This window comes from Solea solea, chromosome 18, assembly GCF_958295425.1.
Source record: "Solea solea chromosome 18, fSolSol10.1, whole genome shotgun sequence".
In the NCBI taxonomy this organism is placed as follows: Eukaryota; Metazoa; Chordata; class Actinopteri; order Pleuronectiformes; family Soleidae; genus Solea; species Solea solea.
The window spans coordinates 211823-236565 of NC_081151.1; the positions used below are offsets into that span (position 1 = coordinate 211823).

Here is a 24743-nt window from a genome sequence, read left to right on the forward strand (position 1 = left end):
GGACTAATGGCAGCGCTGAAACACATGTTTTAACTACAACTTTTTAATAATGCCACAACTAGTGTGAATAATGCTAATAATAATGCTAATAATAATAATGATGATGATAATAATGATATTAATAATGCTAATAATAATAATAATGATGATAATAATGATAATAATAATAATGATATTAATAATGATAATAATAATGATGATAATAATAATAATAATGATAATCATAATAATAATAATAATAATGATAATATATATGTTATAAACTGTATGTGGCTATAAATTCATCACCGTTTTCTGATAATAACCTGAACAACAGAACAATCTGAGACAATTGTGTTAAATTTATAAACTGAAAATCATTTGTTCTGTTGTTAAAATAAGTAAAAGACTGAATATCATTATGCTAAAATATGCAGTTTGTATCTTTGTATGTTGTACAAATACCATTCAGTTCATGTTAATGTTCATAGAATAAGATTTGAAAACTTTTAAAAAGAAACTTTAACTCAAATAACTGAGCTTCACTGAAATAGTTTTGATTTAAATGATTTTACAAAACATATTGGGATTATATTAACTGTGTTTTATTAAACTAATCGAAGTGCAGTTTTTCTGATAAAGATAAATTTGATCATTGAAATCTATTGACTGTAATAGATTTAAAATGCGCTGGAGTGTCATTTCCATCATTTATGACTTTGACAGAAGATAAAGAAAAAATCAAATACAATAGAAGGCAAATGTCTGCTCACAACACAACACAACACAACACTGTGTGTGTTGTGTTGTGTTGTGTTGTCTCCAGAGACACAAAGCAGTCATTTAGGTGACGACAGCCGCACCAGTCACTATGTCCATGCTGTTACTGAGAGTTGTGTCTCAGGAGACGAGGAAATGACGAGGAAGCTGAAAATCAACTTTGTCTGGAATCACTAACCCTGTCTGTGTGTTTCCTTCCCTCCTCTCCTTCTCTCCTCCCTTGCTGCCTTCTGACCTTTTCCTGCTTCCTCTCCTCTTCCTCCAAAGACCACGGTCAGAAGGCCTAAGGTGAGCTCAGTGATGAGGGTCGTAGACACGACACGGTCACATCACGGTTTATTATTGATTCTGTCAATCATTCAGGGTTAGAGTTCATAGTTCCAGTTATTAGAGGATTAATACTGAGTTATGTTTGTTTATGAAAAGTCATTGTAAATGTTTATATTTGTGACTTTTGAAATGAAATGATTAAATGAATCCAAAAAACATTGTTTTTATTAGTATTCTGGTCACAGTCACGATGCTCTTCGTCATCATCATCATCCATAGCCATTTTTACCCTGCTCATGAGCTTTTATTGTACTTTGATGTTTCCTCAGCAGCCCGGTCGTCCTGCAGGCTCCGCTGTGAAGGGCGCAGCGTCCGGCTCGGCCTCGGCCTCGGCCGGTGAGATGAGCAGCAGCGAGCCCAGCACCCCGGCCCAGACCCCGCTGGCGGCTCCGGTCATCCCCACCCTGCCCTCCCCTGGGAAACCTGCAGACCCAGTCCCCAGCAAGGTCAGAGCGCCGTCACAGAGGGAAAAGTTGTATTTGAAACAGGCGACTAATGCCTTTAAAATAATGTGATCAGACGTGTGGACGTCATCCAACCAAACTGTCAAATCAAATATTTACTCAATCTCTAAACATCATTGAAAGTAGAAATGTGTAGAAATGGAAAAGAATTGAATGACATTTACAAACACCCACTATGTTGATTTTGTCTTTCTGATGCTTGAAGATGATCAGGGATAGAAACATGTGTATTAGACCTTGATCTTTGTGATTCACATGTAGGAGGACGTCACCATGGAAACACAGGTGCAGTCATGTGGTTTGATGTGGAGAGTTGTTTCTCTCACTAACGTCTGAACAAACTGTCAAAGGTGTGAATTTGTGTGTCAGATCAAACTCACACTGCATTTAAATGACGTGATTCTATTATATCATCTCCTAACTGTGTGTGTGTTTGACAAACTTTGGTCAAACCTGAGTAAAGTCATTTCCAGCTTTAGTTTGAATGAACTTCATTTATTAAAAGCCATTGAAGTCATTGCATGAAAAGTGAAATTATGAAAACATGACAGTGTTAAAGCTGAGGACCCTCACACACAGGAGGAGGAGTCTCTGCGCGCTCAGGTGAAGGACCTGGACGAGAAGCTGGAGACGCTGAAGATGAAGCGGACAGAGGACAAAGCCAAGCTGAAGGAGCTGGAGAAGCACAAGATCCAGCTGGAGCAGCTGCAGGAGTGGAAGAACAAGATGCAGGAGCAGCAGGCCGAGCTGCAGAAACAACTCAAAGAGGCCAAGAGGGTGAGAGGATGAGAGGATGATGAAGGGTTGAGGATTGGATTCATTAGCTTTGAATCTAAATTTAATCTTGTCAGTGAACTGTCACACTGCTGTGTGTGTATGTGTATGTGTGTGTGTGTGTGTAGGAGGCTAAAGAAGCTCTGGAGGCGAAGGAGCACTACATGGAGGAGATGTCGGACACTGCGGACGCCATCGAGATGGCCACGCTGGACAAGGAGATGGCCGAGGAGAGAGCGGAGTCTCTGCAGCTGGAGGTGGACTCCATGAAGGAGAAGGTGGACGAGCTCACCATGGACCTGGAGATCCTCAAGCATGAGATCGAGGAGAAAGGTAAACCCTCACTTTTCTTATGAACACTTAGAAAGTGGACACAGATAATGAAGATGTTGGTCCTCAGGTTCAGATGGAGCTGCGTCCAGTTATCATGTCAAACAGCTGGAGGAGCAGAACAGCAGACTGAAAGAAGCTCTGGTCAGGTAACATTTTCACATTACTCAAGATTTATTCACGAGTGAACGAGGCCTTTTGTTTCTGTGTTCAGATTACAATGTTTCAGGAGTAAATGTTTGTTTTGTCTGATTAGAATAATCTGAGGTAAAGATATACTGCTTTAGTTTTTACACACTTCATGGTAAGTTAAATCCAGTGATATTGGTAAGGATCCTTGTATTGTTTTTCTGTGGGTACTTTAATCACAAGGGTTAATGAGGTGTTGTTTGTTCACTTCAGGATGAGAGATTTGTCTGCGTCAGAGAAGCAGGAACACGTGAAGTTGCAGAAGCAGATGGAGAAGAAGAACGTGGAGCTGGACTCTCTGAGGAGCCAGAAGGAGAAGCTGCAGGAGGAGATGTCAGCGGCAGAAAAGACCATTGACGAGCTGAAAGAACAGGTCAGTGTTTGCTGCAGCTTTTCAGGGACATAAATGAACCTGCAGGTCGACAGAATTCACCACCGCTGTGTTTCAGGTGGACGCAGCCTTGGGGGCAGAGGAGATGGTGGAGACGCTGACAGAGAGAAACCTCGACCTGGAGGAAAAAGTCAGGGAGATGAGAGAGATGGTGACAGATCTGGTGAGTGAGCGGAGTCCTGTCTGTCTGTGAAGAAATACAGAAAAACACCAAAATAAGCATCATTTTAAACACTGAACAGCTGATCGACTGGTTTCCTGTCGCAAAGCAATATGATTTCATCTATACTAAACAGCAGACTCAGTGTAGTAGTAAAGTCATAGTAAAGCATTCTTTTAAAACAACTACAACATAACAAGAGGCAGAGAGTATTATCTATGTTGGTCAAATAAGAAAAGAAAAATAGGATTAAGTTTAAAAAATATTGAGGTAATATTAATGCTAGATATACTCTTAAAGGTACATTTCTAAAAAGATCATTTACCGTGATGCAAAACCCTTCATACTCATCATCTCCTGTCTTATTATGGACCGTCCATCCGTCTGTTAATATCAATGTCATGTGATGTGTGCTCCTCCTGCAGGAGGCCATCAACGAGATGAACGACGAGCTGCAGGAAAACGCCAGAGAGACGGAGCTGGAGCTGAGGGAGATGTTGGATCTGAGTGCAGCCAAAGTCCGAGAGTCTGAGAGACGAGTGGAAGCCGCTCAGGAGACTGTGGCTGATTATCAGCAGACCATCAAGAAGTACCGGGAGCTCACCGCTCACCTACAGGTACACTCATTTATCAACTGAACAACAGTCATCCTCATATTTACTCACTCATTTATCAACTGAACAACGGTCATCCTCATATTTACTCACTCATTTATCAACTAAACAACAGTCATCCTCATATTTACTCACTCATTTATCAACTAAACAACAGTCATCCTCATATTTACTCACTCATTTATCAACTGAACAACAGTCATCCTCATATTTACTCACTCATTTATCAACTAAACAACAGTCATCCTCATATTTACTCACTCATTTATCAACTAAACAACAGTCATGCTCATATTTACTCACTCATTTATCAACTAAACAACGGTCATCCTCATATTTACTCACTCATTTATCAACTAAACAACAGTCATCCTCATATTTACTCACTCATTTATCAACTAAACAACAGTCATCCTCATATTTACTCACTCATTTATCAACTGAACAACGGTCATCCTCATATTTACTCACTCATTTATCAACTGAACAACAGTCATCCTCATATTTACTCACTCATTTATCAACTGAACAACGGTCATCCTCATATTTACTCACTCATTTATCAACTGAACAACGGTCATCCTCATATTTACTCACTCATTTATCAACTAAACAACAGTCATCCTCATATTTACTCACTCATTTATCAACTAAACAACAGTCATCCTCATATTTACTCACTCATTTATCAACTGAACAACAGTCATCCTCATATTTACTCACTCATTTATCAACTAAACAACAGTCATCCTCATATTTACTCACTCATTTATCAACTAAACAACGGTCATCCTCATATTTACTCACTCATTTATCAACTAAACAACAGTCATCCTCATATTTACTCACTCATTTATCAACTGAACAACAGTCATCCTCATATTTACTCACTCATTTATCAACTGAACAACAGTCATCCTCATATTTACTCACTCATTTATCAACTAAACAACAGTCATCCTCATATTTACTCACTCATTTATCAACTAAACAACAGTCATCCTCATATTTACTCACTCATTTATCAACTAAACAACAGTCATCCTCATATTTACTCACTCATTTATCAACTAAACAACAGTCATGCTCATATTTACTCACTCATTTATCAACTAAACAACAGTCATGCTCATATTTACTCACTCATTTATCAACTAAACAACAGTCATCCTCATATTTACTCACTCATTTATCAACTAAACAACAGTCATGCTCATATTTACTCACTCATTTATCAACTAAACAACAGTCATGCTCATATTTACTCACTCATTTATCAACTAAACAACAGTCATCCTCATATTTACTCACTCATTTATCAACTAAACAACAGTCATCCTCATATTTACTCACTCATTTATCAACTAAACAACAGTCATCCTCATATTTACTCACTCATTTATCAACTAAACAACGGTCATCCTCATATTTACTCACTCATTTATCAACTGAACAACGGTCATCCTCATATTTACTCACTCCTTTATCAACTAAACAACAGTCATCCTCATATTTACTCACTCATTTATCAACTAAACAACAGTCATGCTCATATTTACTCACTCATTTATCAACTAAACAACAGTCATCCTCATATTTACTCACTCATTTATCAACTGAACAACGGTCATCCTCATATTTACTCACTCATTTATCAACTAAACAACAGTCATCCTCATATTTACTCACTCATTTATCAACTAAACAACAGTCATCCTCATATTTACTCACTCATTTATCAACTGAACAACAGTCATCCTCATATTTACTCACTCATTTATCAACTGAACAACAGTCATGCTCATATTTACTCACTCATTTATCAACTAAACAACAGTCATCCTCATAGTATCTCACTCATTTATCAACTAAACAACAGTCATCCTCATATTTACTCACTCATTTATCAACTAAACAACAGTCATCCTCATATATACTCACTCATTTATCAACTGAACAACAGTCATGCTCATATTTACTCACTCATTTATCAACTGAACAACAGTCATCCTCATATTTACTCACTCATTTATCAACTAAACAACAGTCATCCTCATATTTACTCACTCATTTATCAACTGAACAACAGTCATGCTCATATTTACTCACTCATTTATCAACTGAACAACAGTCATCCTCATATTTACTCACTCATTTATCAACTAAACAACAGTCATCCTCATATTTACTCACTCATTTATCAACTAAACAACAGTCATCCTCATATTTACTCACTCATTTATCAACTGAACAACAGTCATGCTCATATTTACTCACTCATTTATCAACTAAACAACAGTCATCCTCATATTTACTCACTCATTTATCAACTGAACAACAGTCATGCTCATATTTACTCACTCATTTATCAACTGAACAACAGTCATCCTCATATTTACTCACTCATTTATCAACTAAACAACAGTCATCCTCATATTTACTCACTCATTTATCAACTAAACAACAGTCATCCTCATATTTACTCACTCATTTATCAACTGAACAACAGTCATGCTCATATTTACTCACTCATTTATCAACTAAACAACAGTCATCCTCATATTTACTCACTCATTTATCAACTAAACAACAGTCATCCTCATATTTACTCACTCATTTATCAACTGAACAACAGTCATCCTCATATTTACTCACTCATTTATCAACTGAACAACAGTCATCCTCATATTTACTCACTCATTTATCAACTAAACAACGGTCATCCTCATATTTACTCACTCATTTATCAACTGAACAACGGTCATCCTCATATTTACTCACTCATTTATCAACTGAACAACAGTCATCCTCATAGTATCTCACTCATTTATCAACTAAACAACGGTCATCCTCATATTTACTCACTCATTTATCAACTGAACAACAGTCATCCTCATATTTACTCACTCATTTATCAACTGAACAACAGTCATGCTCATATTTACTCACTGTTTTCTGTGCAGGAGGTGAACAGAGAACTGACGAGTCAGCGAGAAGCTTCAGCAGAGCTCCAGCAGCAGCAGCCGCCGGCTGAGATGTTTGATTTCAAAATAAAGTTTGCAGAGACCAAGGCCTACGCCAAGGTCAGTGACCCGGACCCAGAGAGTATTGTAGTACAGAGAGAAATACTGTAGTACAGAGAGAGAGAAATACTGTAGTACAGAGATAAATGCTGTAGTACAGAGATAATACTGCAGTACAGAGATAAATACTGTAGTACAGAGGAGATAAATATTGTAGTACAGAGATAATACTGCAGTACAGAGAGAAATACTGTAGTACAGAGAAGATAAATACTGTAGTACAGAGAGAGAAATACTGTAGTACAGAGACAGAAATACTGTAGTACAGAGGAGATACATACTGTAGTACAGAGATAAATACTGTTGTAAAGAGGAGATAAATACTGTAGTACAGAGATAATACTGCAGCACAGATACATACTGTAGTACAGAGGAGATAAATACTGCAGTACAGAGATAAATACTGCAGTACAGAGATAAATACTGCAGAACAGAGATACATACTGTAGTACAGAGGAGATAAATACTGCAGTACAGAGATAAATACTGCAGTACAGAGATAATACTGCAGTACAGAGATAAATGCTGTAGTACAGAGATAAATACTGTAGTACAGAGATAATACTGCAGTACAGAGATAATACTGCAGTACAGAGATAAATACTGTAGTACAGAGATAATACTGTAGTACAGAGATACATACTGTAGTACATAGGAGATAAATGCTGTAGTACAGAGATAAATACTGTAGTACAGAGATAAATACTGTAGTACAGAGATAATACTGCAGTACAGAGATAATAATGCAGTACAGAGATACATACTGTAGTACAGAGATAAATGCTGTAGTACAGACACTCCTTTTCCAGTGTGTGGGTTAGAGACACATGTTTATTCATCAGGATTGTTTGGCTGTCGCTGTTCTTTTTTATTTGTGTAGTAAACGTCAAGAGTGTGGCTCCTGATGCCTTAAGTACATTAAGTATAAAGGCACACTCTTTTTATTTTGAACAAATACAAACTTCTTTAGGAGCTCATTGACGGAAATGTATGTTACAAAGTGGACTTGAAAACTTTCCTCTTTTCTCCGTCCAGGCCATTGAGATGGAGCTGAGGAAGATGGAGGTGAATCAGGCCAACAGACACGTTTCTCTCCTGACCTCCTTTATGCCCGAGTCCTTCCTTCGTCATGGAGGAGATCACGACTGCATCCTGGTGCTGCTGCTCATCCCCAGACTCATCTGCAAGGTAAACTCCAGACGACAGAGACAGAGACAGAGTCTTCAAACCTAAAAGAATCTATAAAAGTTCTTTATGATGACATGACACAGTCCCAGTGATTTATCCAATATTTTTAATGCATTACAATTCATTTAGACTTCCGTCGATTATTTGATTTAAAGCTTGTTTTTTTTTAAAGTGTAATGTTTGTGTGTTCAGGCAGAGCTGATCAGCAAACAGGCGCAGGAGAAGTTTGACCTGAACGAGAACTGTGTGGAACGAACTGGACTGAAAGGAGCTGTCGGTGAACAGCTGAGCTTTGCTGCTGGTTTGGTTTACTCTCTGAGTCTGCTGCAGGCCACGCTGCATAAATACGAGCAGTAGGTTCCACCATCAACTCATCTGTCATTCATGTTTGTTTGTCAGAAAACATCTGTTTCCTAAACCTTGAAATGAGAACGTTCTCCAATGTTCTAACCAAAATGATTGAATTTTATTGGGTTACTTTTACATTAATCCATTATCAAAACATTCATGTAGTCATGTAATGGTTTTGTTTATGTAAAATTAGACTTTAGCTGAATAAATGTGTGGTCTAATTCATAATAGTAATTGATATGTGACTAAAAAGTTAGAAGTTAAAAGTTAGTACATTCCTGTTTTTTACACGCTTTACTTCATATGTTGAATCACTCACCGTGTGTGTGTGTGTCAGGGCTCTGGCTCAGTGCAGTGTGGACATCTATAAGAAGATAGGCTCTCTGTACCCGGAAATGAGCGTCCATGAACGATCACTGGATTTCCTCATCGATCTGCTGCACAGAGATCAGCTGGATGAGACAATCAATGTGGAGCCGCTCACCAAAGCCATTAAATACTATCAGGTACACACACACACACACCTTACATCCATTTTAACAACGTAAAGAAAGCTTTAGCTTTATCTCTTACCTTAATGTAATCACAATTCTCATCCAGTCAGTGTTTTGGCCAGAGGACATCATTGGTAATTATTAAAATCATGTTTAAAGTTTCTGTAACAGTTAATACACCAGTATATCCATAATTATATTTGTAATGCTAGAATATAATAATTATTGTTATCCATTCATTTTTATAGTCACTCTTTTACAAAAAAATTACAAAAATATTAAAGCACAATATTATTTCTTGTAGGGCTGCACGATAAATGACTAAAAAATCACTACACGTGATCTCATTTCGAAATGACAGCGATTCTTCCACATATTATTTCATAAGCTGCATCACAAATAAACAATTCTATTTTCCTCTCTGAGTTTCTCACCACAGCCTTGTCGCTGCCTTCTCTCTCAACATATGAAGCATGAAGTTCGTCTGTAGTTGAGTTTGCAAGCAGCAGCGCTGAGTGAGTGCTGCTCACAACATAGGAGAAATAAATACAAAATGGATGGTGATGAAAACCCAGGTGGTAGTGACGAGAATCACACAACCACCTGACCCGAGCGTGTGCCAAAAAAAGTTTTGCATTTGGCTTGCCACTCGCGATCGAGTGGCAAGAACAGAAGAAGCATAACACCAGTGGAAAAAGTGACACAACACATTACCACCTACATCAGTACGCTTCTCCCAGACGGTTAAACAATTCCATACGACCAGTACTACAATCCTGAAAACCTATGTCCAAAATGTTGTCTAAAATCACTCAAAAAAAGTCATGTTGTCAAAAAATCACTCAGGAAGTTTAGTCACAGTTTAGTATGTCGTCTAAAATGTGAAAAAAAAGTCAAAGGTAAGTATGTTGTCAAAAATGAGAAAAAAAGTCATAGGTAAGTATGTCGTCCAAAATGACACAAAAAACTCATAGTATTGTATGTCGTCCAAGATCTGTCAAAAAAGTCATAGTATAGTATGTTATCAAAAATGAGAAAAAAAAAGTCATAGGTAAGTATGTCGTCTAAAATGTGAAAAAAGTCATGGTATGTCGTCCAAAATCTGTCAAAAAAGTCATAGTATAGTCAGTCAGTCAGTCATCATCTACCGCTTCATCCTCAACCAGAGGATCGCGGGGGGTGCTGTGCCAATCTCAGCTACATCGGGCGATAGGTGGGGTACACCCTGGACAGTCCGCCAGTCCATCGCAGGGCCACACACAGATAGAGACAAACAACCATTCACTCTCACTCTCACTCCTATGGTCAATTTGGAGTGTCCAATTTACCAATCCCCACATTGCATGTTTTTGGACTGTGGGAGGAAGCCGGAGTACCCGGAGAAAACCCACGCACACACGGGGAGAACATGCAAACTCCATGCAGAAAGGCCCTTGTTCCAACCGGGGCTCGAACCCGGGTCTTCTTGCTGCAAGGCGAGAGTGCTAACCACTACACCACCGTGTGGCCCTCATAGTATATTATGTTAACAAAAATGAGAAAAAAAAAGTCATAGGTAAGTATGTCGTCAAAAATGTGGAAAAAAAAGTCATAGGTAAGTATGTCGTCAAAAATGTGAAAAAAAAGTCATAGGTAAGTATGTCATCAAAAATGAGAAAAATAAGTCATAGGTAAGTATTTCCTCCAAAAACGCTCAAAAAAGTCATAGTTTGTATGTCGTCCAAAATGACACAGAAACGTCATAGTTTGTATGTCGTCCAAAATGAGACAAAAATCAAATCAAATCAAATCACTTTTATTGTCATTAAGCTGTACATACAACAAGTAGTGCAACAAAAAGAGAGAGCGTTTCACAGGGATCTAAAAATTTAAATATTTAAATACACATTACCCCCCCCCGACACACGCACATTCACACTTCCCTAATACGTTTAGCAGCACTTGTCAGTGTAGAGATCAATGTAAATGATATATAGCAGCAGCCTGTTAAATTGCAGTACGGTTAAACATTGCAGTACAGTTAAAGTGCCAAGTGAAATGCTATGTAATTACAAAAAGAGAAAAGAAGAAAACAAGGCTGGAGAGAAATAAAGCAGAACAGATTAAGGTGCAATAGTGATTGTCGTCCAGATTCATATCAGCAATTCAGCATTCTGACAGCTTGTGGAATAAAGCTGTTGATCAGTCTGTTGGTTCTGCCTTTTATGCTCCGGAAGCGTTTGCCTGATGGCAGCAGTTCAAAGAGTTTGTTGAGAGAGTGTAAGAGGTCATTGACAATGGTCAGTGCCCTCTTCTTGCAGCGGGACTGGAATAGTTCTTGGATAGAGGGGAGGGAAACTCCGATGACCCTCTCCGCCCCCCTGATGATCCTCTGTAGGGCTTTTTTGTCTGACATACTGCAGCTGGAGTACGATGTGGAGATGCAGTATGTTAGGACGCTCTCAACTACACCTCTGTAGAAGGTCGTGAGCATGCTGGGTGGGAGAGAGGTTTGTTTCAGCTTCCTCAGGAAGTATAGTCTCTGCTGGGCCCGTTTAGTAATATAAGAGGTGTTCTTATTCCAGCTTAGGTCCTGCGAGATCTGAACTCCTAGGAACTTGATGAGTTCCTAGTCATAGTATAGCATGTCGTCCAAAATCGGTCAAAAAAGTCACAGTATAGTATGTCGTCCAAAATGAGACAAAAAAGTCATAGTATAGCATGTCGTCCAAAATGAGACAAAAAAGTCATAGTATAGTATGTCGTCCAAGATCTGTCAAAAAAGTCATTGTATAGTATGTCGTCCAAAATCACTCAAAAAAGTCATAGGGATATATGTCGTCCAAAATGAGACAAAAAAGTCATAGTATAGCATGTCGTCCAAAATGAGACAAAAAAGTCATAGTATAGCATGTCGTCCAAAATCACTCAAAAAAGTCATAGGGAAGTATGTCGTCCAAAATCGGTCAAAAAAGTCATAGTATAGTATGTCGTCCAAAATCGGTCAAAAACGTCATAGTATAGTTTTCTTCCAAAATCGGTCAAAAACGTCATAGTAAAGTATGTAGTCCAAAATGACACAAAAGTCATAGTATAGCATGTCGTCCAAAATCACTCAAAAAAGTCATAGTATAGAGTGTCGTCCAAAATCACTCAAAAAAGTCATAGTATAGCATGTCGTCCAAAATCAGTCAAACAAGTCATAGTATAGTATGTCGTCCAAAATGAGACAAAAAAGTCATAGTATAGTATGTCGTCCAAAATCACTCAAAAAAGTCATAGTATAGTTTGTCGTCCAAAATGACACAAAAAAGTCATAGTATAGTATGTCGTCCAAAATCGGTCAAAAAAGTCATAGTATAGCATGTCGTCCAAAATGAGACAAAAAAGTCATAGTATAGCATGTCGTCCAAAATCAGTCAAAAAGTCATGGTATAGTAAGTCATCCAAAATGACACAAAAAAGTCATAGTATTGTATGTCGTCCAAAATGAGACAAACAAGTCATAGTATAGTATGTCGTCCAAAATCAGTCAAAAAAGTCATGGTATAGTATGTCGTCCAAAATCGGTCAAAAAAGTCATAGTATAGTATGCCGTCCAAAATCGGTCAAAAAAGTCATAGTATAGTATGTCGTCCAAAAACACTCCAAAAAGTCATAGTATAGTATGTCGTCCAAAATCAGTCAAAAAAGTCATAGTATAGTATGTCGTCCAAAATCACTCAAAAAAGTCATATAATAGTATGTCGTCCAAAATCTGTCAAAAAAGTCATAGGGAAGTATGTCGTCTAGAATGAGACAAAAAAGTCATAGTATAGTACGTCGTCCAAAATCACTCAAAAAAGTCATAGTATAGTATGTCGTCCAAAATCAGTCAAAAAAGTCATAGGGAAGTATGTCGTCTAGAATGAGACAAAAAAGTCATAGTATAGTATGTCGTCCAAAATCACTCAAAAAAGTCATAGTATAGTATGTCGTCCAAAATCAGTCAAAAAAGTCATAGGGAAGTATGTCGTCTAAAATCGGTCAAAAAAGTCATAGTATAGTATGTCGTCCAAAATCGGTCAAAAACGTCATAGTATAGTTTTCTTCCAAAATCGGTCAAAAACGTCATAGTAAAGTATGTAGTCCAAAATGACACAAAAGTCATAGTATAGCATGTCGTCCAAAATCACTCAAAAAAGTCATAGTATAGTATGTCGTCCAAAATCAGTCAAACAAGTCATAGTATAGTATGTCGTCCAAAATGAGACAAAAAAGTCATAGTATAGCATGTCGTCCAAAATGAGACAAAAAAGTCATAGTATAGCATGTCGTCCAAAATCACTCAAAAAAGTCATAGGGAAGTATGTCGTCCAAAATCGGTCAAAAAAGTCATAGTATAGTATGTCGTCCAAAATCGGTCAAAAACGTCATAGTATAGTTTTCTTCCAAAATCGGTCAAAAACGTCATAGTAAAGTATGTAGTCCAAAATGACACAAAAGTCATAGTATAGCATGTCGTCCAAAATCACTCAAAAAAGTCATAGTATAGAGTGTCGTCCAAAATCACTCAAAAAAGTCATAGTATAGCATGTCGTCCAAAATCAGTCAAACAAGTCATAGTATAGTATGTCGTCCAAAATGAGACAAAAAAGTCATAGTATAGTATGTCGTCCAAAATCACTCAAAAAAGTCATAGTATAGTTTGTCGTCCAAAATGACACAAAAAAGTCATAGTATAGTATGTCGTCCAAAATCCGTCAAAAAAGTCATAGTATAGCATGTCGTCCAAAATGAGACAAAAAAGTCATAGTATAGTATGTCGTCCAAAATCGGTCAAAAAAGTCATAGTATAGCATGTCGTCCAAAATGAGACAAAAAAGTCATAGTATAGCATGTCGTCCAAAATCAGTCAAAAAGTCATGGTATAGTAAGTCATCCAAAATGACACAAAAAAGTCATAGTATTGTATGTCGTCCAAAATGAGACAAACAAGTCATAGTATAGTATGTCGTCCAAAATCAGTCAAAAAAGTCATGGTATAGTATGTCGTCAAAAATCAGTCAAAAAAGTCATAGTATAGTATGCCGTCCAAAATCGGTCAAAAAAGTCATAGTATAGTATGTCGTCCAAAAACACTCCAAAAAGTCATAGTATAGTATGTCGTCCAAAATCAGTCAAAAAAGTCATAGTATAGTATGTCGTCCAAAATCACTCAAAAAAGTCATAGTATAGTATGTCGTCCAAAATCTGTCAAAAAAGTCATAGGGAAGTATGTCGTCTAAAATGAGACAAAAAAGTCATAGTATAGTATGTCGTCCAAAATCTGTCAAAAAAGTCATAGGGAAGTATGTCGTCTAGAATGAGACAAAAAAGTCATAGTATAGTACGTCGTCCAAAATCACTCAAAAAAGTCATAGTATAGTATGTCGTCCAAAATCAGTCAAAAAAGTCATAGGGAAGTATGTCGTCTAGAATGAGACAAAAAAGTCATAGTATAGTATGTCGTCCAAAATCACTCAAAAAAGTCATAGTATAGTATGTCGTCCAAAATCAGTCAAAAAAGTCATAGGGAAGTATGTCGTCTAAAATCGGTCAAAAAAGTCATAGTATAGTATGTCGTCCAAAATCGGTCAAAAACGTCATAGTATAGTTTTCTTCCAAAATCGGTCAAAAACGTCATAGTAAAGTATGTAGTCCAAAATGACACAAAAGTCATAGTATAGCATGTCGTCCAAAATCACTCAAAAAAGTCATAGTATAGTATGTCGTCCAAAATCACTCAAAAAAGTCATAGTATAGCATGTCGTCCAAAATCAGTCAAACAAGTCATAGTATAGTATGTCGTCCAAAATGAGACAAAAAAGTCATAGTATAGTATGTCGTCCAAAATCACTCAAAAAAGTCATAGTATAGTTTGTCGTCCAAAATTGGTCAAAAAAGTCATAGTATAGTATGTCGTCCAAAATGACACAAAAAAGTCATAGTATAGTATGTCGTCCAAAATCGGTCAAAAAAGTCATAGTATAGCATGTCGTCCAAAATGAGACAAAAAAGTCATAGTATAGCATGTCGTCCAAAATTAGACAAAAAAGTCATAGTATAGCATGTCGTCCAAAAACGCTCAAAAAAGTCATAGTATAGCATGTCGTCCAAAAACGCTCAAAAAAGTCATAGTATAGCATGTCGTCCAAAAACACTCCAAAAAGTCATAGTATAGTATGTCGTCCAAAATCAGTCAAAAAAGTCATAGTATAGTATGTCGTCCAAAATCACTCAAAAAAGTCATAGTATAGTATGTCGTCCAAAATCTGTCAAAAAAGTCATAGGGAAGTATGTCGTCTAAAATGAGACAAAAAAGTCATAGTATAGTATGTCGTCCAAAATCTGTCAAAAAAGTCATAGGGAAGTATGTCGTCTAGAATGAGACAAAAAAGTCATAGTATAGTACGTCGTCCAAAATCACTCAAAAAAGTCATAGTATAGTATGTCGTCCAAAATCAGTCAAAAAAGTCATAGGGAAGTATGTCGTCTAGAATGAGACAAAAAAGTCATAGTATAGTATGTCGTCCAAAATCACTCAAAAAAGTCATAGTATAGTATGTCGTCCAAAATCAGTCAAAAAAGTCATAGGGAAGTATGTCGTCTAAAATCGGTCAAAAAAGTCATAGTATAGTATGTCGTCCAAAATCGGTCAAAAACGTCATAGTATAGTTTTCTTCCAAAATCGGTCAAAAACGTCATAGTAAAGTATGTAGTCCAAAATGACACAAAAGTCATAGTATAGCATGTCGTCCAAAATCACTCAAAAAAGTCATAGTATAGTATGTCGTCCAAAATCACTCAAAAAAGTCATAGTATAGCATGTCGTCCAAAATCAGTCAAACAAGTCATAGTATAGTATGTCGTCCAAAATGAGACAAAAAAGTCATAGTATAGTATGTCGTCCAAAATCACTCAAAAAAGTCATAGTATAGTTTGTCGTCCAAAATTGGTCAAAAAAGTCATAGTATAGTATGTCGTCCAAAATGACACAAAAAAGTCATAGTATAGTATGTCGTCCAAAATCGGTCAAAAAAGTCATAGTATAGCATGTCGTCCAAAATGAGACAAAAAAGTCATAGTATAGCATGTCGTCCAAAATTAGACAAAAAAGTCATAGTATAGCATGTCGTCCAAAAACGCTCAAAAAAGTCATAGTATAGCATGTCGTCCAAAAACGCTCAAAAAAGTCATAGTATAGCATGTCGTCCAAAATGAGACAAAAAAGTCATAGTATAGTATGTCGTCCAAAATCGGTCAAAAAAGTCATAGTATAGCATGTCGTCCAAAATGAGACAAAAAAGTCATAGTATAGCATGTCGTCCAAAATGAGACAAAAAAGTCATAGTATAGCATGTCGTCCAAAATGACACAAAAAATTCATAGTACAGTGTGTCGTCCAAGATCTGTCAAAAAAGTCATTGTATAGCATGTCGTCCAAAATGAGACAAAAAAGTCATAGTATAGCATGTCGTCCAAAATGACACAAAAAAGTCATCGTACAGTGTGTCGTCCAAAATCTGACAAAAAAGTCATAGTATAGTATGTCGTCCAAAATCGGTCAAAAACGTCATAGTATAGTTTTCTTCCAAAATCGGTCAAAAACGTCATAGTAAAGTATGTCGTCCAAAATGACACAAAAGTCATAGTATAGCATGTCGTCCAAAAATGCTCAAAAAAGTCATAGTATAGTATGTCGTCCAAAATCAGTCAAAAAAGTCATGGTGTATATAGTATGTCGTCCAAAATCAGTCAAAAAAGTCATAGTATAGTATGTCGTCCAAAATGAGACAAAAAAGTCATAGTATAGTATGTCGTCCAAAATCTGTCAAAAACGTCATAGTATAGCATGTCGTCCAAAATGAGACAAAAAAGTCATAGTTAAGTATGTCGTCCAAAATGAGACAAAAAAGTCATAGTATAGTTTGTCGTCCAAAAACGGTCAAAAAAGTCATAGTATAGTATGTCGTCCAAAATCACTCAAAAAAGTCATAGTATAGTATGTCGTCCAAAATCACTCAAAAAAGTCATAGTATAGTTTGTCGTCCAAAAACGCTCAAAAAAGTCATAGTATAGCATGTCGTCCAAAATGAGACAAAAAAGTCATAGTATAGTATGTCGTCCAAAATCTGTCAAAAAAGTCATAGTATAGTATGTTGTCCAAAATGACACAAAAAAGTAATAGTACAGTTTGTCGTCCAAGATCTGTCAAAAAAGTCATTGTATAGTATGTCGTCCAAAATCACTCAAAAAAGTCATAGTATAGTTTGTCGTCCAAAATCGGTCAAAAAAGTCATAGTATAGCATGTCGTCCAAAATGAGACAATGAGGTCATAGTATAGCATGTCGTCCAAAATGACACAAAAAAGTCATAGTACAGTGTGTCGTCCAAGATCTGTCAAAAAAGTCATTGTATAGCATGTCGTCCAAAATGAGACAAAAAAGTCATAGTATAGCATGTCGTCCAAAATCTGACAAAAAAGTCATAGTATAGTATGTCGTCCAAAATCGGTCAAAAACGTCATAGTATAGTTTTCTTCCAAAATCGGTCAAAAACGTCATAGTAAAGTATGTCGTCCAAAATGACACAAAAGTCATAGTATAGCATGTCGTCCAAAAATGCTCAAAAAAGTCATAGTATAGTATGTCGTCCAAAATCAGTCAAAAAAGTCATGGTGTATATAGTATGTCGTCCAAAATCAGTCAAAAAAGTCATAGTATAGTATGTCGTCCAAAATGAGACAAAAAAGTCATAGTATAGTATGTCGTCCAAAATCTGTCAAAAACGTCATAGTATAGCATGTCGTCCAAAAAAAGACAAAAAAGTCATAGTAAAGTATGTCGTCCAAAATGAGACAAAAAAGTCATAGTATAGTTTGTCGTCCAAAATCGGTCAAAAAAGTCATAGTATAGTATGTCGTCCAAAATCACTCAAAAAAGTCATAGTATAGTATGTCGTCCAAAATCACTCAAAAAAGTCATAGTATAGTTTGTCGTCCAAAATCGGTCAAAAAAGTCATAGTATAGTATGTCGTCCAAAATCAGTCAAAAAAGTCATAGTATAGTATGTCGTCCAAAATCTGTCAAAAAAGTCATAGGGAAGTATGTCGTCTAAAATGAGACAAAAAAGTCATAGTATAGTATGTCGTCCAAAATCACTCAAAAAAGTCATAGTATAGCATGTCGTCCAAAATGAGAAAAAAAAAGTCATATTATAGTATGTCGTCCAAAATGACACAAAAAAGTCATAGTACAGTGTGTCGTCCAAAATCAGTCAAAAAAGTCATAGTATAGTATGTTGCCAAAATCAGTCAAAAAAGTCATAGTATAGTATGTCGTCCAAAATCTGTCAAAAAAGTCATGAAGAAGTATGTCGTCTAAAATGAGACAAAAAAGTCATAGGGAAGTATGTCGTCTAAAATGAGACAAAAAAGTCATAGTATAGTATGTCGTCCAAAATCACTCAAAAAGTCATAGTATAGTATGTCGTCCAAAATCACTCAAAAAGTCATAGTATAGTATGTCGTCCAAAATCGGTCAAAAAGTCATGGTATAGTATGTCGTCCAAAATGACACAAAAAAGTCATAGTATAGTATGTCGTCCAAAATCAGTCAAAAAAGTCATGGTATAGTATGTCGTCCAAAATCACTCAAAAAAGTCATGGTATAGTATGTCGTCCAAAATCAGTCAAAAAGTCATGGTATAGTATGTCGTCCAAAATGAGACAAAAAAGTCATATTATAGTATTTCGTCCAAAATCACTCAAAAAAGTCATGGTATAGTATGTTGTCCAAAATCTGTCAAAAAAGTCATGGTATAGTATGTCGTCCAAAATCTGTCAAAAAAGTCATAGGTAAGTATGTCGTCTAAAATGAGACAAAAAAGTCATAGTATAGTATGTCGTCCAAAATGAGACAAAAAAGTCATATTATAGTATGTCGTCCAAAATGACACAAAAAAGTCATAGTACAGCATGTCGTCCAAAATCAGTCAAAAAAGTCATGGTATAGTATGTCGTCCAAAATCACTCAAAAAAGTCATAGGTAAGTATGTCGTCTAAAATGAGACAAAAAAGTCATAGTATAGTATGTCGTCCAAAATCACTCAAAAAAGTCATAGTAAAGCATGTTGTCCAAAATGAGACAAAAAAGTCATATTATAGTATGTCGTCCAAAATGACACAAAAAAGTCATAGTACAGTGTGTCGTCCAAAATCAGTCAAAAAAGTCATGGTATAGTATGTCGTCCAAAATCAGTCAAAAAAGTCATAGTATAGTAAGTCGTCCAAAATCAGTCAAAAAGTCATGGTATAGTATGTCGTCCAAAATCAGTCAAAAAGTCATGGTATAGTATGTCGTCCAAAATCAGTCAAAAAAGTCATAGTATAGTATGTCGTCCAAAATCGGTCAAAAACGTCATAGTATAGTATGCCGTCCAAAATCGGTCAAAAAAGTCATAGGTAAGTATGTCGTCCAAAAACACTCCAAAAAGTCACAGTATAGTATGTCGTCCAAAATCAGTCAAAAAGTCATGGTATAGTAAGTTGTCCAAAATCAGTCAAAAAAGTCATAGTACAGTATGTCGTCCAAAATCAGTCAAAAAAGTCATGGTATAGTATGTCGTCCAAAATCTGTCAAAAAAGTCATGGTATAGTATGTCGTCCAAAATCTGTCAAAAAAGTTATGGTATAGTATGTCGTCCAAAATCTGTCAAAAAAGTCATAGGTAAGTATGTCGTCTAAAATGAGACAAAAAAGTCATAGTATAGTATGTCGTCCAAAATCACTCAAAAAAGTCATAGTAAAGCATGTTGTCCAAAATGAGACAAAAAAGTCATATTATAGTATGTCGTCCAAAATGACACAAAAAAGTCATAGTACAGTATGTCGTCCAAAATCAGTCAAAAAAGTCATGGTATAGTATGTCGTCCAAAATCAGTCAAAAAAGTCATAGGGAAGTATGTCGTCCAAAAACACTCCAAAAAGTCACAGTATAGTATGTCGTCCAAAATCAGTCAAAAAGTCATGGTATAGTAAGTTGTCCAAAATCAGTCAAAAAAGTCATAGTACAGTATGTCGTCCAAAATCACTCAAAAAAGTCATGGTATAGTATGTTGTCCAAAATCTGTCAAAAAAGTCATGGTATAGTATGTCGTCCAAAATCTGTCAAAAAAGTCATAGGTAAGTATGTCGTCTAAAATGAGACAAAAAAGTCATAGTATAGTATGTCGTCCAAAATGAGACAAAAAAGTCATATTATAGTATGTCGTCCAAAATGACACAAAAAAGTCATAGTACAGCATGTCGTCCAAAATCAGTCAAAAAAGTCATGGTATAGTATGTCGTCCAAAATCACTCAAAAAAGTCATGGTATAGTATGTCGTCCAAAATCAGTCAAAAAGTCATGGTATAGTATGTCGTCCAAAATGAGACAAAAAAGTCATATTATAGTATTTCGTCCAAAATCACTCAAAAAAGTCATGGTATAGTATGTTGTCCAAAATCTGTCAAAAAAGTCATGGTATAGTATGTCGTCCAAAATCTGTCAAAAAAGTCATAGGTAAGTATGTCGTCTAAAATGAGACAAAAAAGTCATAGTATAGTATGTCGTCCAAAATCACTCAAAAAAGTCATAGTAAAGCATGTTGTCCAAAATGAGACAAAAAAGTCATATTATAGTATGTCGTCCAAAATGACACAAAAAAGTCATAGTACAGTGTGTCGTCCAAAATCAGTCAAAAAAGTCATGGTATAGTATGTCGTCCAAAATCAGTCAAAAAAGTCATAGTATAGTAAGTCGTCCAAAATCAGTCAAAAAGTCATGGTATAGTATGTCGTCCAAAATCAGTCAAAAAGTCATGGTATAGTATGTCGTCCAAAATCAGTCAAAAAAGTCATAGTATAGTATGTCGTCCAAAATCGGTCAAAAACGTCATAGTATAGTATGCCGTCCAAAATCGGTCAAAAAAGTCATAGGTAAGTATGTCGTCCAAAAACACTCCAAAAAGTCACAGTATAGTATGTCGTCCAAAATCAGTCAAAAAGTCATGGTATAGTAAGTTGTCCAAAATCAGTCAAAAAAGTCATAGTACAGTATGTCGTCCAAAATCAGTCAAAAAAGTCATGGTATAGTATGTCGTCCAAAATCTGTCAAAAAAGTCATGGTATAGTATGTCGTCCAAAATCTGTCAAAAAAGTTATGGTATAGTATGTCGTCCAAAATCTGTCAAAAAAGTCATAGGTAAGTATGTCGTCTAAAATGAGACAAAAAAGTCATAGTATAGTATGTCGTCCAAAATCACTCAAAAAAGTCATAGTAAAGCATGTTGTCCAAAATGAGACAAAAAAGTCATATTATAGTATGTCGTCCAAAATGACACAAAAAAGTCATAGTACAGTATGTCGTCCAAAATCAGTCAAAAAAGTCATGGTATAGTATGTCGTCCAAAATCAGTCAAAAAAGTCATGGTATAGTATGTCGTCCAAAATCTGTCAAAAAAGTTATGGTATAGTATGTCGTCCAAAATCTGTCAAAAAAGTCATAGGTAAGTATGTCGTCTAAAATGAGACAAAAAAGTCATAGTATAGTATGTCGTCCAAAATCACTCAAAAAAGTCATAGTAAAGCATGTTGTCCAAAATGAGACAAAAAAGTCATATTATAGTATGTCGTCCAAAATGACACAAAAAAGTCATAGTACAGTATGTCGTCCAAAATCAGTCAAAAAAGTCATGGTATAGTATGTCGTCCAAAATCAGTCAAAAAAGTCATAGGGAAGTATGTCGTCCAAAAACACTCCAAAAAGTCACAGTATAGTATGTCGTCCAAAATCAGTCAAAAAGTCATGGTATAGTAAGTTGTCCAAAATCAGTCAAAAAAGTCATAGTACAGTATGTCGTCCAAAATCAGTCAAAAAAGTCATGGTATAGTATGTCGTCCAAAATCTGTCAAAAAAGTCATGGTATAGTATGTCGTCCAAAATCAGTCAAAAAAAAATCACAGTAAAAAGTTTGACATTATAGTAAGATTGAAACTTTCATGGATGGGTTTTGTCATTTTTCCAGCACCTGTACAGTATTCACCTGACGGAGCAGAACGAGGACTGCACTATGCAGCTGGCTGATCACATCAGAGTGAGTATCAATAATCAGAGTGGACAGTAGAAACAATTACAATCACAGAGTAAAGGATGTAAATTCTGCTTCTTTTTAAACTCAAGTTGATGTAGCTTTTTTGTCATGGACACAGTGAACGTCTCTTGTACATTCTCAGTTTACCCAGAGTGCCTTGGACTGCATGGCCGTGGAGGTCGGGCGTTTGCGCTCGTTCCTGCACGCTGGTCAGGAGAAGGCCGACCTCGCCGTGCTGCTCAAAGACCTGGAGACGTCCTGCAGCGACATCAGACAGTTCTGTAAGAAGATCCGCAGGAGGATGCCGGGGACTGACGCACCCGGCATCCCAGCGGCACTCAACTTTGGCCAACAGGTAACCCACTAACCACTTAACCTTAACTTACCCTAACTTAGCCGCTGGGTTGTTTGAATCATCACACGCGTAGTGTTGGGGTTAACCCCACACTACACATGTGTTTGTGATAGGGTTATTAACCTCGCACTACACATGTGTTTGTGATAGGGTTATTAACCTCGCACTACACAAAAGACAATGTTGTTTGTAATCTGTGGTTTTCCTTCAAACAAAAATGTCATTATAGTGAAGTATATAAAAAATACTTTGTGTTTTATTGTTAGAAACTGGAAATTTCAACAGTTAAAAAGAAGAAAATTCATATTTTTGTACTATCAGTGACTTAATGTTGCAAAAAGAAAAGAAAATGCGCAATATTAATTGCGTTTTAAACGTTTCTGAATTTGAGATGCTGATGATGATGATGTGCAGGTGTCGGACACGCTGTCAGACTGCAGGAAACACCTGACCTGGGTGGTCGCCGTGCTGCAGGAAGTGGCTGCAGCAGGAGCTCAGATGATGTCGCCTCTCGCTGAACAGGACGGACTGACGGCCGTCAAACTGGAGGACGTGGCGTTCAAGGCCGGAGAACAGGCGCGTACATCACAGATTAGATTATTGATCCCACACTGGGTTACAACAGCAGGATTACGATCAAATATAAACACACAAATGTTCAGTAACAAAACTAGAATAATAATAATTATATTATTACATTATTATCCATGTATTTGTCATTTCAGATTTATGGATCTCAGGGCGCTAACCCCTACGAGTATCTGCGGCAGTCCTGTAGCATCGTCATAGCAACCATGAACAAGATGGCCACCGCCATGCAGGAGGGAGAGTACGACTCTGAGAGGCCTCAGAGCAAGGTAACTATTTATGTCTTTTCAGGATTAAGACCTGGTTTCAGGATCTAGGGACTGAGGTGACACCGGTGTGTGTTCTCAGTCCATCAGATCGCTCACGTTTCTCTCTCTGTCGTCTCCCAGAATCCTCCACCAGTGGACGTGCGAGCAGCCGCTCTGCGAGCAGAGATCACAGACGCCGAGGGTCTGGGCCTGAAGCTGGAGGACAGAGAGACGGTCATCAAAGAGCTGAAGAAGTCGCTGAAGATCAAGGTGAACACACACACACGTTCACACACGTTTCACAAAGCAGGTTTAGTGAAAACTCTCCTCCTGCTGAGCCTGAAGCAGCTGACACTCGTCTCATGTCGTCATTCACACAGTCGATATCAGAGCATTCACCTGCAGAATTAATGAAATGTATGTCTTGCAAAACATGGAAATCCCAATCACGTGTTATTTCCAGTGTGCAAACTATACCGACTACTAACTTGAGGCGTATTTCCACCGGCTCTACTCGCCTCGGCACAGCACAGGTTCATACTCAACCCAACACATCCATGATTACAAGTCTGTACACAAAGATTGTGTTAGTGTGTGTTACTGTAGACATCATGTGAAACGTTCCTGTCATAGATCACTGATCATGATGTTGTGAATATTTCTGACGCAGCTGGAAACACTTTAACTTCACTGTAGTTTAAAAGTGACTTTTTGGATCTCGCTGCAGACGAAATCTTAATGTTTGACAGTGTTTATATTTACATGCGGAAATATAGTGTTGAGCAAAATGGTTTAATGTAAAATAGAGTCAAAAAAAGTGAGTCACTTGGACTTTATATTTATAGGTCCATAAGTAAACTATGTGTAGCCGGGTGGTAAATAAACCCAGAAGTTCTTGTACACTGTAATGTTACATTTTCATGTGTTCTTTGTTTATTGTGTTCTCTTTCTCCATTTAATCTTTTTGTAAAACACAGAAATGCACACAGACACTTTTTGGTCACAGGGTGGCAGCAATGAGCTCAGTTAGGGTTTTGCCGCGAAGTGCATTCTGGGTTGTTGTGGTTTTTTTCCCTCTGTGAATGCGTGCTGGAGATCTTAAAAGTGGGTAACGGACACTTGCTTGATTCGAACGGTAAATTAAGTACACACATGGTGGAGCATATTATTCACTGGAACTTAACAGCCAGTGAAGCGACCGAACATAGTATTTAATGGAAATATGTTTCAGGATGTGAACACACTACAGTATGCGTCAACCACGATTAGCAGCTAACTTCGGTGCTGAGTGAA

At 36.9% G+C, this 24743-nt stretch overlaps 1 protein-coding gene across 18 annotated transcripts in view; it reads left to right on the plus strand.

Annotated features, from left to right (window-relative positions):
• Window positions 1-24743, plus strand: part of dctn1b (dynactin 1b) — a 47640-nt gene that overhangs the window by 12538 nt on the left and 10359 nt on the right. For 9 of the 18 annotated variants that reach the window (XM_058616394.1, XM_058616399.1, XM_058616380.1 and 6 more), the window contains 17 exons: window positions 1027-1047; window positions 1359-1535; window positions 2133-2330; window positions 2456-2660; window positions 2728-2806; window positions 3060-3219; window positions 3296-3400; window positions 3823-4014; window positions 6975-7094; window positions 8130-8282; window positions 8475-8635; window positions 8971-9139; window positions 22194-22262; window positions 22402-22614; window positions 23029-23190; window positions 23340-23471; window positions 23592-23720. In XM_058616394.1, the coding sequence (XP_058472377.1) occupies window positions 1027-1047; window positions 1359-1535; window positions 2133-2330; window positions 2456-2660; window positions 2728-2806; window positions 3060-3219; window positions 3296-3400; window positions 3823-4014; window positions 6975-7094; window positions 8130-8282; window positions 8475-8635; window positions 8971-9139; window positions 22194-22262; window positions 22402-22614; window positions 23029-23190; window positions 23340-23471; window positions 23592-23720 (2445 nt within the window). The remainder of the gene's footprint in view (window positions 1-1026; window positions 1048-1358; window positions 1536-2132; window positions 2331-2455; window positions 2661-2727; window positions 2807-3059; window positions 3220-3295; window positions 3401-3822; window positions 4015-6974; window positions 7095-8129; window positions 8283-8474; window positions 8636-8970; window positions 9140-22193; window positions 22263-22401; window positions 22615-23028; window positions 23191-23339; window positions 23472-23591; window positions 23721-24743) is intronic. The other 9 variants (XM_058616381.1, XM_058616383.1, XM_058616388.1 and 6 more) reach the window with 3 other exon arrangements.